Below are 14,804 nucleotides of genomic sequence, written 5' to 3' on the forward strand. Positions count from 1 at the left end.
CTCGTCATGCTCCCACGACAGCGAGATGAGCTTGTCTTCCAATGTCGATGCGCCCCCATATGCATTGTTTGGGAGAGGACTTGGCGATGTGCCACTTGCTCCAAAATGTCGGAGGGAGGGACCTTCATCACCGCTTTATGATATGATTTCAAAGACCCCTCTTTTACATGATTTTCTGGCGGCGGGAGGGAAACATTGGTTAGGGTGTTCGCCGCCTTATCTATTCATGCCACAAATGATGTGCTCGAGGTGAGGACTATGCAGGACAACGGAAAACAAATTGGGGGTTTGGTGAGCTTAAGGTTTCAGACTCAAGTGATTTTGGGCATGTGAAATGTACTGACTCATCATGGACATTAATTGGGGGGGGGATATGAATTTTTGGATTCAAGGTTTTCAGAAAATGTGGGTTTGCTGATTTGAGAAAATGGGGGTATTGATTAAAAGCCAATGGGGTAAGGAAAAATGATGTTTTTGTATACATAAGCACACATGAGCATGTTTGCGTTATATCATTATGCTTTTGGGACATTGGCATTTACACTTGTTGCGGAAATAGGCATGCTTTAGATAGTACTCCCTCGGGCCCATAATATAAGAACGTTTTACAAGTCTTATATTATGGGTTGGAGGGAGTAATGTTTTTGTGGAAATGCAAAAGGGCTATAAACGATCTATTGTTGTAGGAAAAAGATGCAGTAATCACTTCTCAATCGAGATGAATCATGGTGGTTATTTTGCTGGAACTAGCAACCATGAGGAATATTGCAGCGGACACTCAATCCGGTATGATTAGTATGACATGGATAATTGGACACCCAGTGTGACTGAGAGTTTGGTTGGGGAGATCGAGTATGAATACGAGGGGAGAATAAGAGAGGACATGTGTGCCCTGGGTATGATAATGTACATGAATGATCTTAGAGAGATTAAGAGAGGGGGTGATACAATAACAGAGAGCATGATGTGTCATGTGGTTACAAATTGTAATTATTTTAAGCAATTGTTTCTTGATCACAACGACAACATCATCTCCTACATTTCACTTGTCATTGTTCACTATGATGATGATGACCCACGCCTCGTCGAAGTTGTGGGTGTCCTTCTTGGGCCCAATTATTTTCAGCTTTTGATTCTCCAGAATCACATTTTGGGAAACTATCCACATAATCAGTTGTCGAGTTCTTTTCTAGATTGTTGTCTCAGAATGTGCGATGAGTTTGTGCTGAAATTTATGTGATGTCCCTGAACTGAAAATGTGTGTTGAATTGCTAACACTTAGTTGTTTCAAATAGTTTCTCGTCAAATATAAACACAAAAAATGATTTATGAATATCATAGTGGTAAATATTACAATTAGAATGGTTATAAGTTTGCTTCGTTACAAAAGGGGCCAACTACAAATAGAAGGAATAATTCAAGGTACGAGATTGCTTGTAATAGTCTCACGTCTGCAGTCATGGTACCGTCATCTTTTGGTAGTAGAGCGTTGGCACGGTAATGGAGGTTGCACATACGCATCATTGTCAAACTTGTCAAAATACTCATCGTGTAACTTGGTATGACAAATCCAATTGTGGAGGCGCATGCATGCAATGACAATCATCTTTTGGGTCTCTGGTTTATACCGTGGTATCCCTCTAAGAATTCTCGATTTCATCTTGGGAACACCAAATGATCATTTGACGACATGTCGCATAGATGAATGATAATGGTTGAATGTCTCATGTCTCCCCATCATTGGGTGTTGCTGGAACTCCAGTACATGGTATCATTGCCCTTTGTTTTCTTTCTTCTTTTATTTTTCCTTTTTGGCTTCTTTTTTGTTAAAAAAAATCATTTTTCTCTTCTTCCTTATTCGATAATTTTGTTCTAATTTATGAATTATTTTTTTAAAATTGATGAACTCTTTTGTTTTTTTATGAACTTTTTGAAAATTGATGAACTTTTTTCATTTTCTGATAAACTTTTTCGAAAATTAATGATTTTTAAATTTGACAAATGTTTAAAAATTTGTTGAACTTTTTAAAAAAATCAAAGAATTTTCTTCAAGTTACATAATTTTTTTTCAAATTCATGTACTTTTTTGTCAAAATTTGTGAACTATTTTTAAAAAATGATGAACTTTTTCAATTCCACAAACTTTTAAAAAAGTCTTTGAGCTATTTTAATTTTAAGAAACAGGCCACAGTTTTTTCAGTGATCAAGCAATTGAACCTTCTTTTTCAGATAGATCAAAAAATATCTAAAAACTATACCATGTAGCAGTGTTTTCTTGTTTTTAAGCATATGCCTCACTCCAGGGTCTTTCCCCAGCTACACTAGATAACTTGTAAGCATGAGGTATTTAAAAAAAATTGCAACAACTGTTTTCATTGAAACAGTGCAGTCGCTGAAGAAGTTTAACGAAACGAAACAGTAATGTCGCTAAAAAATTCCATCCAAACAGTCAAGTCGCTAAACTAGAATAAACAGTCAACGAAATGGAAGGAAACAGCCAACGAAACGAAACAGTTCGGCTAATGGGTTTCGCGAATAAAGCCCACTCGATCCTCTAGCGAGCCCAGATCGAAGATTCGGCGTTGAAGGCTCCCGTGTCCGTCTCCACTGAAGCGGTAGCGGGGAGCGCAGAGGAGACGCCGTTGCGATGTTGGCTGTCCGGTGCGGCGGCGGCGGCGGCGGCGGCGCCGGCGCCGGCGCCTACCTGACGGCTCAGAGGACAACGGCTGCTCGGAGCGGAGCCTTCAACGGCCGCAGCGCCCTTCTTGCTGCGGGAACTGGGGCCAGGGAGCTGAGCCTTAGGGTTTCCCTCTCGCCCAACTCCCACCCCCACCGCGTCGGCGCTTCATGCCCGTGGCCAGTGGTAAGATCTTCTTTCGGGTTCCCAAACTCCATTGTCCATTCGGGTGCATAAGCTCTAAGGCACTGCCTCTACAGCGTTGCTCCCCCTGTCCTTCTCCTGACATGGAGGTGCCGCGCGTCAGCAAGAAGAAGACCAGGAACGAGGAATGGGAGGCGTTGAAGACGGAGTTCGGACGCATGTTCCGTCCACAGCTTCGCAATCTAGGGGAACTCTTTTCGCTCCGCCGTGTCTACGACATTGAGGACTATCAGCTGGGCATCCTATTTGGTTCGTTTGATTTCAATTGCTCTGGTGTATGTTCATTGTTTTGACTTGCTGTCTACCGAACCCATCGCATTGTAATGATTATGTTTAATCGTAGGTGCATTTCTTGGATGTGTTGGCTGTTACCAACTTTGGAAGACGGCACCTTCCATATTTGTTGATGCAGTGCTCGCATTCGTCTTCTACAAGCTCAGTGTTGTATCTTCAGAGCTACATAGAAGCCACAAGTCCAACAGCCTGATTACGCGGCTGAAATTTGGTATTTCTTTATTTTTAAAATTGCTTTTCAGTTATACTAGTTTGTAGCCATATTATTGGACATTCATTGGATCCCCTTCTCATTGTAGGTACCATACTTATCATGGTTTGGAAGGACATCAAGAAAAACTATGTCCTCCTGGATGTTATTAGGTCAGTATGTATTGTCTAACTATTATTTCATTTAATAGTCAGGTACGGCAGTTTTGTCCCAAATCATCACTTGCATTTTTGGAACAACAGATATCATTCTTCTAACATTGAATTACAAACTCTAGAATGGCAACTTACCCTCTAGTTTATACATCACATAAATCTGTTTTTTATGTATCTTTTTTCATTAAAATTTTAGAGCTTAGATAGTTTGTCAGGCTGATATACCAATAGTACAACATCATAGGAGTTATGTTTCAGGACCTATAGGTCCACCATACAGCGGTAGCTAATGCTTTTTGGTGTCCACAAGCACCTTGTGTTGGAAATGCGATTTTTAGGGAAACATTATTGCCCTAGAAAATAATATGTGTAAGGGGACTAGAACAATATATATCCATGATGTTGAATTCATATACAAAGTGGAAACAGTAAGGCTTACATACTAGCGCCCTGTTCGGTATCCCTCCGCTCCACAACTCCGGGAGCAGAGTTGGCGGAGCTGCTGTTCAAATCGAAGGAATTGTGGTTTTTCTGCTCCACAGATTCTGGGAGCGGGTGATTACCGAACAGGCCCTAGATGAGTGATGGATGAGAAAGATGAAGATACAATTTTTCTTGCCCTTATTGGATTTCGTTGTCTGCATGTCCGCTGCCCCAGTTAAACTTTGCTTCTTGAGAGAAGTGTTAAGGGCTTTGTTTGTCTTATACTAATAATAGGGGGGCAAAGGTATTCAGACTGCATATGAGTCACACACATTAATCAACACATGAGGTGTGGGCAGTTAGCCTAGCATAAATGGCCTGCAACAAGATAGTACAATGTTTTCACAGCCACATGAACCCTGATAACTTAGCTTCATGTCCAGTATGTCAGGAAATCTTTAATCGCCACATTCTCTCCCCCCTTGAGAATGCAGTTCATAATTCTGTTTGTCCAAGAAGGCATGATGTATTGTTAAACTGCCTTCGTCTCATTGCACTGCATGCAAAGAGTACAAATGTGCAAACCACAAACTGTCTAATGCTTCCTTTCAACGTGTCATGCCATCTCATTCAGTCATTGAGTTGCCATTCACCATGGTTAGTCTAAATTGTATGTGCCTCTGCTGGAATTTTTGCCAAGCTTATCATTAACTTTGTGGCCTAATATTGGAGCTTTAACATGAACATATGATATACTTAGTGTTTGTTGGCGGTGCCATGGTCTTGATAAGTACAATCCTCCCAACAGAGGGTAGCACTCTTTCTGTTCTATCTGTCAGTTTTCTTATGTATCTTATCTACTAGATATATACATGTTTGTAATCCGATTTCAGTAGTCTACCAAGTCTTGGTTAAACTCTGTAGGACATGCATTCCCGAGCCATACTTCATGTAAGCATCTAAATTTTGTATCTGCTGTATCAATATGATGTCGAGTGGAGTTGGCTCTGACCTTTGTCAGTTAAATGAAACAATACAATTATCTTTTTCATGCATTTCTTTTGGATATGGCTCACTCAATCACTAACTGAATATCGTTTCATGACATAGGATGCCGGTTCTCCTCCTCTACATCTGTGCATTCCTGTTCGATGTTGCTGGCGTGAAGAAGTATGGAAGGCAAGGCTTGGTCTATTTTGTTAATCTGTTGAAAACCAGAGGTGGGATTCAAGAGATATACAGGATTATGTGGTTGCCTGGCTATGTCTCTCCCTATGACGATTCTGCAAACTAGTTATGAGGCTCAGGTTCTTGATGCTCATGCATGAGAATGAGACTGCATCCCCTTGGGTATTTTCTGGATGGGCATGTGTCGGATCAAACTCCTAGAGATTTGCAAGGAATTTTGTTTAGTTTAAGGGATTCGGTGTAGTAGCGCCTCATCCAAACAAGCCCTTTGTTCGGGCGTAGAATATGGAGCCCCAGGCCCCCAGTGTGTAATTTATGCGCGTATAAGTTCTCATCTGTACAAGCCGCCATATGTCTAGTATCTAACTTATCTTATATGAATATCTACATAGTTTCTCATTTTCTTATAAATCCAGTATCAAACTTATTTTATATACAAAATTGCACCTTTTTCCTATAAATCTTACCGAAATTCTGTAGTGGTTATTGTACATACATCTACCAGCTGGTATCTGATGTTTGCAAGTGCGAGGTGTGCTTGTATGGAGTACAATCCAAGATTGTGTGTGACCGTGCATGTACAGTATCTGGATATAAGTACATGCGACGGATCGGGCAGAAGGCCCAATCGTTCACTGGCAAACCCTGAAGTTGAGAAAGATGCATGTTACGTACCAAGGGCTGCTTCTGTCGTCCGTTGTCACTTTTACAAAAAGTACCAACCCGTGGTATAATGTTAAGTGAGAAAAACCGGTTCATTTTCCCTTTTTTTTAAAAAAACTGTACTTTTAGTTAATCAACCTGAGGTCCTATTTTAAGTTTAAAAAATCATCTTTTTTGGAAAACCCCCTGATCGTTTGGTTAATCAACCCGCCGTCCATCTATTATGTTTGGGCAGATTTAAATAACTTTTTGAAATATAATATCTTTTAAATCGTAACTCTAATTTAGACATGCTATATATGAAAATTGATTAGAAAAATGTGCACAATCTAAATATGATGTAATTTTACCTGTTAAATATTTTGAAAAATGCGATTCAAATGCTTTTTAAAAATATATTCATTTTCATATCTTGTAAACCATAACTCCAATTTTAACATATTATATATAAAAGTTGATTAGGAAAATGTGTAAAATCTGAATATGATGTTGTTTTACCTATTAAACATTTTTCAATGCTATTTAGAGGACAATCTTAATCAATAGGGCACGATTCGTCTTTCTTTCGTACCAATGTAGATCCAGATTGAAAATAAACACCTCGGCAAAATCAGTGTGGAGAAGAAAGAAACCATTTATAACCACACATACACTGGTGGAAAGGTAGGTATCTCATTTTTGTGGAGAGAAAGAAATACACCTTAGAATTGACCATATTTAAACGTGTTGTGATCATGTGAGTGGCCACCGTCGACAATTGTGGGAATAAGGATAAGTGGCAACATAGATGAGATGCACGCGAACCCATTGAGGTCTTCGGTCATGATAATTGTGTTAGGGACATGTGGTCTTTTCCCGTTGCAACGCACGGGCTCTTTTGCTAGTGTTGAAAAAACATGAAAACAAACTCTAAAAGGATATTCTACATATCCTTAGGCGGATTTCTCCTTTTGCTCCTTAACCCACGGGGTATTAGCAATCGTTTTCATTTGTTTTCCCCCTTCAAGGGCAGGTTCATACGCGTTACTCATCCGTTCACCACGAGAAACACCACTTCTCGTTCGACTTCATGTGTTATGCATGCCGCCATCGTTCATTCTGAGCAAGGATCAAACTCTCGGTGAGATTCATAGTAGCATTACTTATATCTTTCTTATCCGTAGACAAAGCAGATTAGTTGACATACTTAGGCCCAGTCACCTCATCATTCACACGAGGCACATGAGCTAGTGTTTCGTCCAACTCCATCCGTTGGACATTTGGTGCGGCCTCCATCTTTTTTGAACCAATCATCTCATCATTCACACGAGGCACTCGAGCTAGTGCATAATTGTGACGCCCGGATAATTAAGCTACACTAATTCCGCGTTAATGATGCCACATCATCAAAGTTACTGTTGCTAATCTCACTTTGATTCAAATCTCATTTAAATTCAAATTTAAGTTAAAGTCAAAATTTAAAGTTTTCAAAATGTCAAAACTAAAGTGTTCGAAATGTGGCAAATAATTCATAGGTAAGTGTGGTGGAGAAATCATCTTTCTATAAAGTATTTAAATGCACCGATATAAATAAAACAGGGGCTAAGCAATTATTGAAATGCTTTTGAAATAATAAAAAATACTAACTATTTGTATTTAAGGTGCCAAATTATTTGTGGCAGTGGCATAATTAATCATACCAATTTAGATACCATTCCTATATTTTACAAAACTAAATTAAATTGAAAAGTAAGTGAAAGCAAAAAAGGGAAAAAATAAAAGGAAAAAGACAAAACATATTTTTTTAGAAAAAAAGAAACTATCCCCCCTGGGCCAACCGGCCCAACAGGCCGGCCCAGTGGGCCAACCCCTGAACCAGCCTATATGGCCTCTCCTCCCATCGCACCTAACCCTAATCCCCCCACTCTCCCCCAATCCACCCTCGCACCCTCTCTCGACCTCGTCCGCATGATTCGCCGCCGCTCACCGACACCGGCGCCACCTCGCCGTCGCCCCACCGCCCGTCGCCGCCTCCTTGTCCCATCGCCCGGCCTTGACTCCTCCTCGAGCTTGCCTCGCCCAACTACACGGCTCTGTGAGCCCCCTTCCCTTTCCCTATTACCCGCGCCCACCACAACCACCGCGCGCTCCCCCTGCCCATGCTCTCCCTCGCTCAGCCTCGCCCTACCGCTCGCCCCACCGCCTGCACTTGCCCGCGCGCCCCTCCGCGTGCGTGTGCCCCTGGCCGCGCCCGAACCCGCCGCATCGCCCGCGCCTCGCTCGCATCAAGCCCGTGGCTCCATTCGCCGCCATTTTTGACATGGAGCTCAACTCCGGCCGCCCCCGTGCCTACTGCCACCACCCAAGGATGCAACTCAAGCTCAGGATCGTGGAGGACTAAACTGCGCCTTGAATGGTCGCCGGACGCGAGCGCGCTGTCGTCACCGGCGAGCTCGGCCTCGCCGCCGTTAACGTGCTGACGTGGCGCGTGAGTAATCCTTGTTTTAATACTAACCCGAACACCTAAATAGGCACTGACATGTGGACCCTCCCTAATTAACCTGAACCTAATTAATCTATTTAACTAATCTAATAACCCAATGCCAATGACACATGGTCCCCACTTGTCAAACTGACCAGTCAACAACCAATAGTTGACCTGCTAAGTCAGCAGCTGGCCCACATGTCAACCTCTGCTGACTAACTCCTTTGACCCAGTCAACTAGGCCCCCTGGACCCACTTGTCATACACTCAGGGTAGTATTCCCTGGGTACACACAGCAATTTCATTTTATTTTCGAATTAATAATAATTACCGAAAATGATTAAAACTTTGAAAAATAATATAAAATAATACGTAACTCGGATGAAAATATTTGTACATGAAAGTTGCTCAGAAAAATACAACGTTTCCGAATATGCAATCCGTTCATCCGTCACATGCCCCTAGCATAGCGAACATGCAACCGCCCCCCTCCGTTTTATCTGTCTGAAATGCCTAACACCGAGAATACTTTCCCGGATATTTTTCCCCTTCTCCAGTATCACGTAGTACTGCGTTAGATCACACCTAGCACCGTTTATTGCCATGTCATGCATCTATTTGCATTGTATGTATTGTTTCTTCCCCCTCTTCTCTCTATTAGACTTCGAGACTGACGCCACTGTTGCTGCCCCGATGGACTACGGTGTTGACGACCCCTCCTTCTCGACAGAGCTTCTAGGCAAGCAACCCCCCTTGATCAACCAGATATCGCCCATTCTCTTCTCTCTTATTCTTGCATTAGGTTTGCTACTGTTGTTGATTCGATAGCTCCTATTCTGTTGCATAGCCTGTCATTGTTGCTACAGTTGTTGATTCCTTTACCTGCTATTCTAAATGCTTAGTATAGGATGCTAGTATTCCATCAGTGGCCCTACATTCTTGTTCGTTTGCTGTGCTATACTATCGAGCCGTGATCACTACGGGAGGTGATCACGGGTATATACTATATACATATTATACATGATACATGATGTGACTAAAGTCAGGTCAGCTTGTAGAGTACCCACGAGTGATTCACGGACTAGGGGCTAAAGGGGCAGGTGGTTCCATCCAGGTTGTGGTGGGCTTAGGTTCCCGACGCCCCTCCCCCGAGTGATAGGGCAGGTTGCGACCACCAAGGAGAGAGGTGGGCCTGGCCCCTGGTCGTTGTCCGCGGTTATTTCATAATAACACGCTTAACATGTTTGGATATTTGATTTGAGTTGGTCATTGACCTGTACGCACTAAACCCACACGGGAACAATTATGGGCACTCAGCGTCGTAGTATCAGCCGAAGCTTTCTAGACGTCAGCGACTAAGCAGCGCGCGCCGGGTTGGCCCGCGTAAAGTAACTTCCTTTGTAATGGAGGTTGCCAGGACTACTCACCGGCCGCGTTCACAACGTGTAGGAGTGCAAAGGGAGATGAGCCTAAGACCCCTGCGCGCTTAGGATGTAGACTGGTGTGTTGGCCTCTCTGTTAAGCCTACGTAGGCCTGCGGCGTGTTGATCTTCCGAGGCCAGGCGTGACCCAGGAAAGTGTGTCCGGCCAAAGATGATTGAGCGTGTTGGGCAATGTGGTGCACCCCTGCAGGGAAGTAATCTATTCGAATAGCCGTGTCCACGGTAACAGAACGACTTGGAGTTGTATTCCAACCTCTGACAACTAGAACCGTATACTTATTAAAACACATCCAGATGAAGTCCAGATACAACTTGGTGATTGCTCTCTCGCAGGGTGACGAGGAGAGGATTGTCGGGTAGGATTATTGCTATATGATGATACTTGTTACTATTCCAGCTATTATCTTCTATTGCTGCAAGATGGTGGCTGTCAGAAGCTTAGTATTCGATAGGACTAGCTTTCCCCCCCCCCCTCATATTCTGGAATTCTACAGTTTACAGTTTAGCCCACAGATATTACTCCTTTATACAGATACCAATGCATATGTAGCGTAGATCCTTGCTTGCGAGTACTTTGGATGAGTACTCACGGTTGCTTTGCTCCCCTCCCCCCTTCTCCTTTCTTCTCGGTTGATGCAACCAGATGGTGGAGCCCAGGAGCCAGATGCCACTGACGACGACTACAACTACCCCGACGGAGCCTACTACTATGTGGAGGCCGCCAACGACCAGGAGTACTGTAGGAGGATCCCAGGCAGGAGGCCTTGCCTTTTCGATATGTATCCCTACTTGTGCTAGCCATCTTATGGCAACTTGCTTAACTTATGTCTGTACTCAGATATTGTTGCTTCTGCTGACTTGTTTATGATCGAGCTTATGTATTCGAGCCCTTGAGGCCCCTGGCTTGTAATATGAAGCTTGTATGACTTTAATTTGTGTCTAGAGTTGTGTTGTGATATCTTCTCGTGAGCCTCTGATCTTGGTCGTACACATTTGCGTGCATGATTAATGTATGGTCAAATCGGAGGCGTCACAATAACCCACCTCCACGTGTGAGCATCAGGCGTGCCCTCCATCTTTAACTCAATCACCTCATCATTCACTTGAGACACCTGAGCTAGTGTTTGGTCCACCTCGACCCGTGGCACATCATGAAGGAAATATGCCCTAGAGGCAATAATAAAGTTATTATTTATTTCCTTATTTCATGATAAATGTTTATTATTCATGCTAGAATTGTATTAACCGGAAACGTGATACATGTGTGAATACATAGACAAAAGAGTGTCACTAGTATGCCTCTACTTGATTAGCTCGTTGATCAAAGATGGTTATGTTTCCTAGCCATAGACAAAGAGTTGTCATTTGATTAACGGGATCACATCATTAGGAGAATGATGTGATTGACTTGACCCATTCCGTTAGCTTAGCACTTGATCATTTAGTATGTTGCTATTGCTTTCTTCATGACTTATACATGTTCCTATAACTATGAGATTATGCAACTCCCGTTTACCGGAGGAACACTTTGTGTGCTACCAAACGTCATAACGTAACCGGGTGATTATAAAGGTGCTCTACTGGTGTCTCCGAAGGTACTTGTTGGGTTGGCGTATTTAGCGATTAGGATTTGTCACTCCAATTGTCGGAGAGGTATCTCTGGGCCCACTCGGTAATGCACATCACTATAAGCCTTGTAAGCATTGTAACTAATGAGTTAGTTGCGGGATGATGTATAACGGAACGAGTAAAGAGACTTGCCGGTAACGAGATTGAACTAGGTATTGAGATACCGACGATCGAATCTCAGGCAAGTAACATACCGATGACAAAGGGAACAACGTATGCTGTTATGCGGTTTGACCGATAAAGATCTTCGTAGAATATGTGGGAGCCAATATGAGCATCTAGGTTCCGCTATTGGTTATTGACCGGAGACGTGTCTCGGTCATGTCTACATAGTTCCCGAACCCGTAGGGTCCGCACGCTTAAAGTTCGATGACGGTTATATTATGAGTTTATGTGTTTTGATGTACTGAAGGTAGTTCAGAGTCCCGGATGTGATCACGTACATGATGAGAAGTCTCAAAATGGTTGAGACATAAAGATTGATATATTGGATGACTATATTTGGACACCGGAATGGTTTCGGGTGAGATCGAGAGAATACCGGAGCACGGGAGGTTATCGGAACCCCCCGGGATGTATATGGGCCTTAATGGGCTTTAGTGGAAAGGAGGAGAAAGGAGCAAGGGAGGGGGCGTGCCCCCCCCCAAGCCCAATCCGAATTGGGAGGGGGTCGCCCCCCTTTCCTTCCTCCCTCCTTCCTCTTCCTTCCCTCTCCCTCTCCAAATAGGAAAAGGAGGAGCCCTACTCCCGGTGGGAGTAGGACTCCCCCCCTTGGGCGCGCCTCCTCCTCCTGGCCGGCCCTCTCCTCCCCTCCTTTATATACGGAGGAGGGGGGCACCTCTAGAAACAACAATTGATCCCTTGGATCTCTTAGCCGTGTGCGGTGCCCCCCTCCACCATAATCCACCTTGATAATATCGTAGCGGTGCTTAGGCGAAGCCCTGCGTCGGTAGAACATCATCATCGTCACCACGCCGTCATGCTGACGGAACTCTCCCTCAAAGCTCGGCTGGATCGGAGTTCGAGGGACGTCATCAAGTTGAACGTGTGCTGAACTCGGAGGTGCCGTGCGTTCGGTACTTGATCGGTCGGATCGTGAAGACGTACGACTACATCAACCGCGTTGTGCTAACGCTTCCTCTTTCAGTCTACAAGGATACGTGGACACACTCTCCCATCTCGTTTCTATGCATCACCATGATCTTGCGTGTGCGTAGGATTTTTTTTTGAAATTACTATGTTCCCAACACATCAGGCACACCCTTTATCCTTAAACCAATCACTCATCATTCATATACTAGGCACTTGAGCTAGTGTTTCACCCATCTCCGCCTGTTCGGCATCAACTGTGCCCTTCGTCTTTGACCCAATCACCTCGGGCGTGTTTGGTTGCCGTCGGCTATAGTACCTGCGTTGCATACCCTTCTCCACTCAGCCTAGATCTGGAAAAACAGCCTCATATGCGACATCTACAATTGTTTGGTTGCCTGCATATGGACTTCTTGCATTGGGGGATCAACTTTGGCACGTTGTTTGGTTGCCTGCATTGTCTCGGCACATACAACTATATGCTGTTTGGTTGCCCGCATGGGGTATGATTAAGAGCTAGCACTTGCACTTAGCACACAGGGTTAAGAGCTAGCAGACGAAGGGGGAGAAGAAATGCAGTGTGCGCCGGACCATGGCGACTGCAGTGGATAGTGGTCGTGGCGCCATGTCCGACATGACGAGCATGGAGTCGTGGGCGAGCGACCCCGTCGGCGGCACGACGAGCGACACCGTCGGCGGCACGACGAGCGACACTATCGACGAACTAGTTGTGGTGCTCGCGCAAAGATAGTGGACAGAGGAGGAGAATGCAGTGCTCGCACCATGGTATCGTCCGTGCAGTAGGACGAGAGAGGAGGTTGAGATGATCGACGCCGGAAACGACTCCGGTGTAGTGGGACGAGAGAGAGGAGGCGAGAGGAGGCCAAGATGATCGACCCCGTCGGCGGCGCGGCGAACTGCAGTGTGCACGAAGGTAGAGGACACAAAAAAGCAGTGTGTGTGCCATTGCAGCGTCAGTGTAGTAGGAGGACGACAGAGAGTAGGCCGAGATGAGCGACGCCGGAGATGACTCTAGTATAGTAGGACGCGGGCAAGAAGATCAAGGGGAAGGGCGTCGGCGTCGAGAGGGACGAATAGGAGGGCTCTGAGCAGAGGACAAAGGAGCTCGACATGGCAACGTGAGTACACTAGACTGTTGTTCAAGGAGAGATGAAGCTACGATCGTCGAAACCAAAAACTTACAACACGAATGTTGTGCGGAACTACGAGATTAGGCTGTTGGTCAAAGGAAATTTCAAATGATCAATCGTGCGCGATGAATCTGACAAAATTCGTCCAGAATAGCTCCAAACGGAAACACGAAATAAAGAACTTCCAGCCGATGAAACTACAAACCGATCGCCTGAATGGAAACATAGCATCGAGGTGCATCTTTTTCGTGTAGAGCTTACCTCGATTTGAAGCACCGTTGTGTAGATCATAGGGACAAGCAAGAGAGGAGATTAGAGAGAAGCTTACTGGAGGTTGAAGAAGACCTCACGTAATCACCTCGCATCCCTCCCATCTCCACTCGTGCAAGGGCCCGCTCGCTTGCGCTCGCCTCGGCTTAGCTCGCAAGAAACTGCTGATCTGAGCGTTTCCAGTGAGCCAGGCCCAGAGGTGCTTTAAGTTCTGTGCTATGCAGGCCCAACAGTGTATGCAGCCAACCAAACAGCCCCTTTCCTTTCCACGCGGGCCGGATTGGGCCTCATGCAAGCAACCAAACATGTTGGGTAACGTAGTAATTTCAAAAAAATTCCTACGCACACGCAAGATCATGGTGATGGCATAGCAACGAGAGGGGAGAGTGTTGTCCACGTACCCTCGTAGACCGTAAGCGAAAGCGTTATGACAACGCGGTTGATGTAGTCGTACGTCTTCACGATCCGACCGATCCAAGTACCGAACGTACAGCACCTCCGAGTTCAGCACACGTTCAGCTCGATGACGATCCCCGGACTCCGATCCAGCAAAGTGTCGGGGATGATTTCCGTCAGCGTGACGGCATGGTGACGATGATGATGCTCTACCGGCGCAGGGCTTCGCCTAAACTCCGCGACGATATGACCGAGGTGGAATATGGTGGAGGGGGGCACCGCACACGGCTAAGGAACGATCCGTAAATCAACTTGTGTTGTTGTTCCTAGAGGTGCCCCCCTGCCCCCGTATATAAAGGAGCAAGGGAGGGGTGGCCGGCCTAGGAGGAGGCGCACCAAGGAGGAGTCCTACTCCCACCGGGAGTAGGATTCCCCCCCTTCCAAGTAGTAGGAGTAGGAGTCAAGGAAAGGGGGAAGAGAAGAGAAGGAAGGAGGGGGCGCATCCCCTCCCCCTAGTCCAATTCGGACTAGGCCTTGGGGGGCGCCCA

General features: G+C 45.1%; 1 protein-coding gene across 1 annotated transcript; it reads left to right on the plus strand.

Moving 5' to 3' along the window:
* Positions 1 to 2,582: 2,582 nt before the first annotated feature.
* Positions 2,583 to 5,584, plus strand: LOC119310906. The gene is made up of 5 exons (XM_037586523.1): positions 2,583 to 2,863; positions 2,938 to 3,130; positions 3,225 to 3,386; positions 3,475 to 3,538; positions 5,075 to 5,584. Exons 1-5 carry the CDS (start codon positions 2,648 to 2,650, stop codon positions 5,256 to 5,258), a joined length of 819 nt encoding a protein of 272 aa, XP_037442420.1. The 5' UTR covers positions 2,583 to 2,647; the 3' UTR covers positions 5,259 to 5,584.
* The last annotated feature ends 9,220 nt before the right edge of the window (positions 5,585 to 14,804 follow it).

The sequence above is a fragment of the Triticum dicoccoides genome, chromosome 5B (genome assembly GCF_002162155.2).
Source record: "Triticum dicoccoides isolate Atlit2015 ecotype Zavitan chromosome 5B, WEW_v2.0, whole genome shotgun sequence".
NCBI lineage: Eukaryota > Viridiplantae > Streptophyta > Magnoliopsida > Poales > Poaceae > Triticum > Triticum dicoccoides.

What these genes read in the sequence shown, in the direction of transcription:
- LOC119310906 (XM_037586523.1), top strand. Translation starts at nt 2,648, where the DNA reads ATGTTGGCTGTCCGGTGCGGCGGCGGCGGCGGCGGCGGCGCCGGCGCC. An exon ending in GATTACGCGGCTGAAATTTG is followed by an intron (nt 3,387 to 3,474) that starts GTATTTCTTTAT and finishes TTCTCATTGTAG; the next exon opens with GTACCATACTTATCATGGTT. An exon ending in GTCCTCCTGGATGTTATTAG is followed by an intron (nt 3,539 to 5,074) that starts GTCAGTATGTAT and finishes TTCATGACATAG; the next exon opens with GATGCCGGTTCTCCTCCTCT.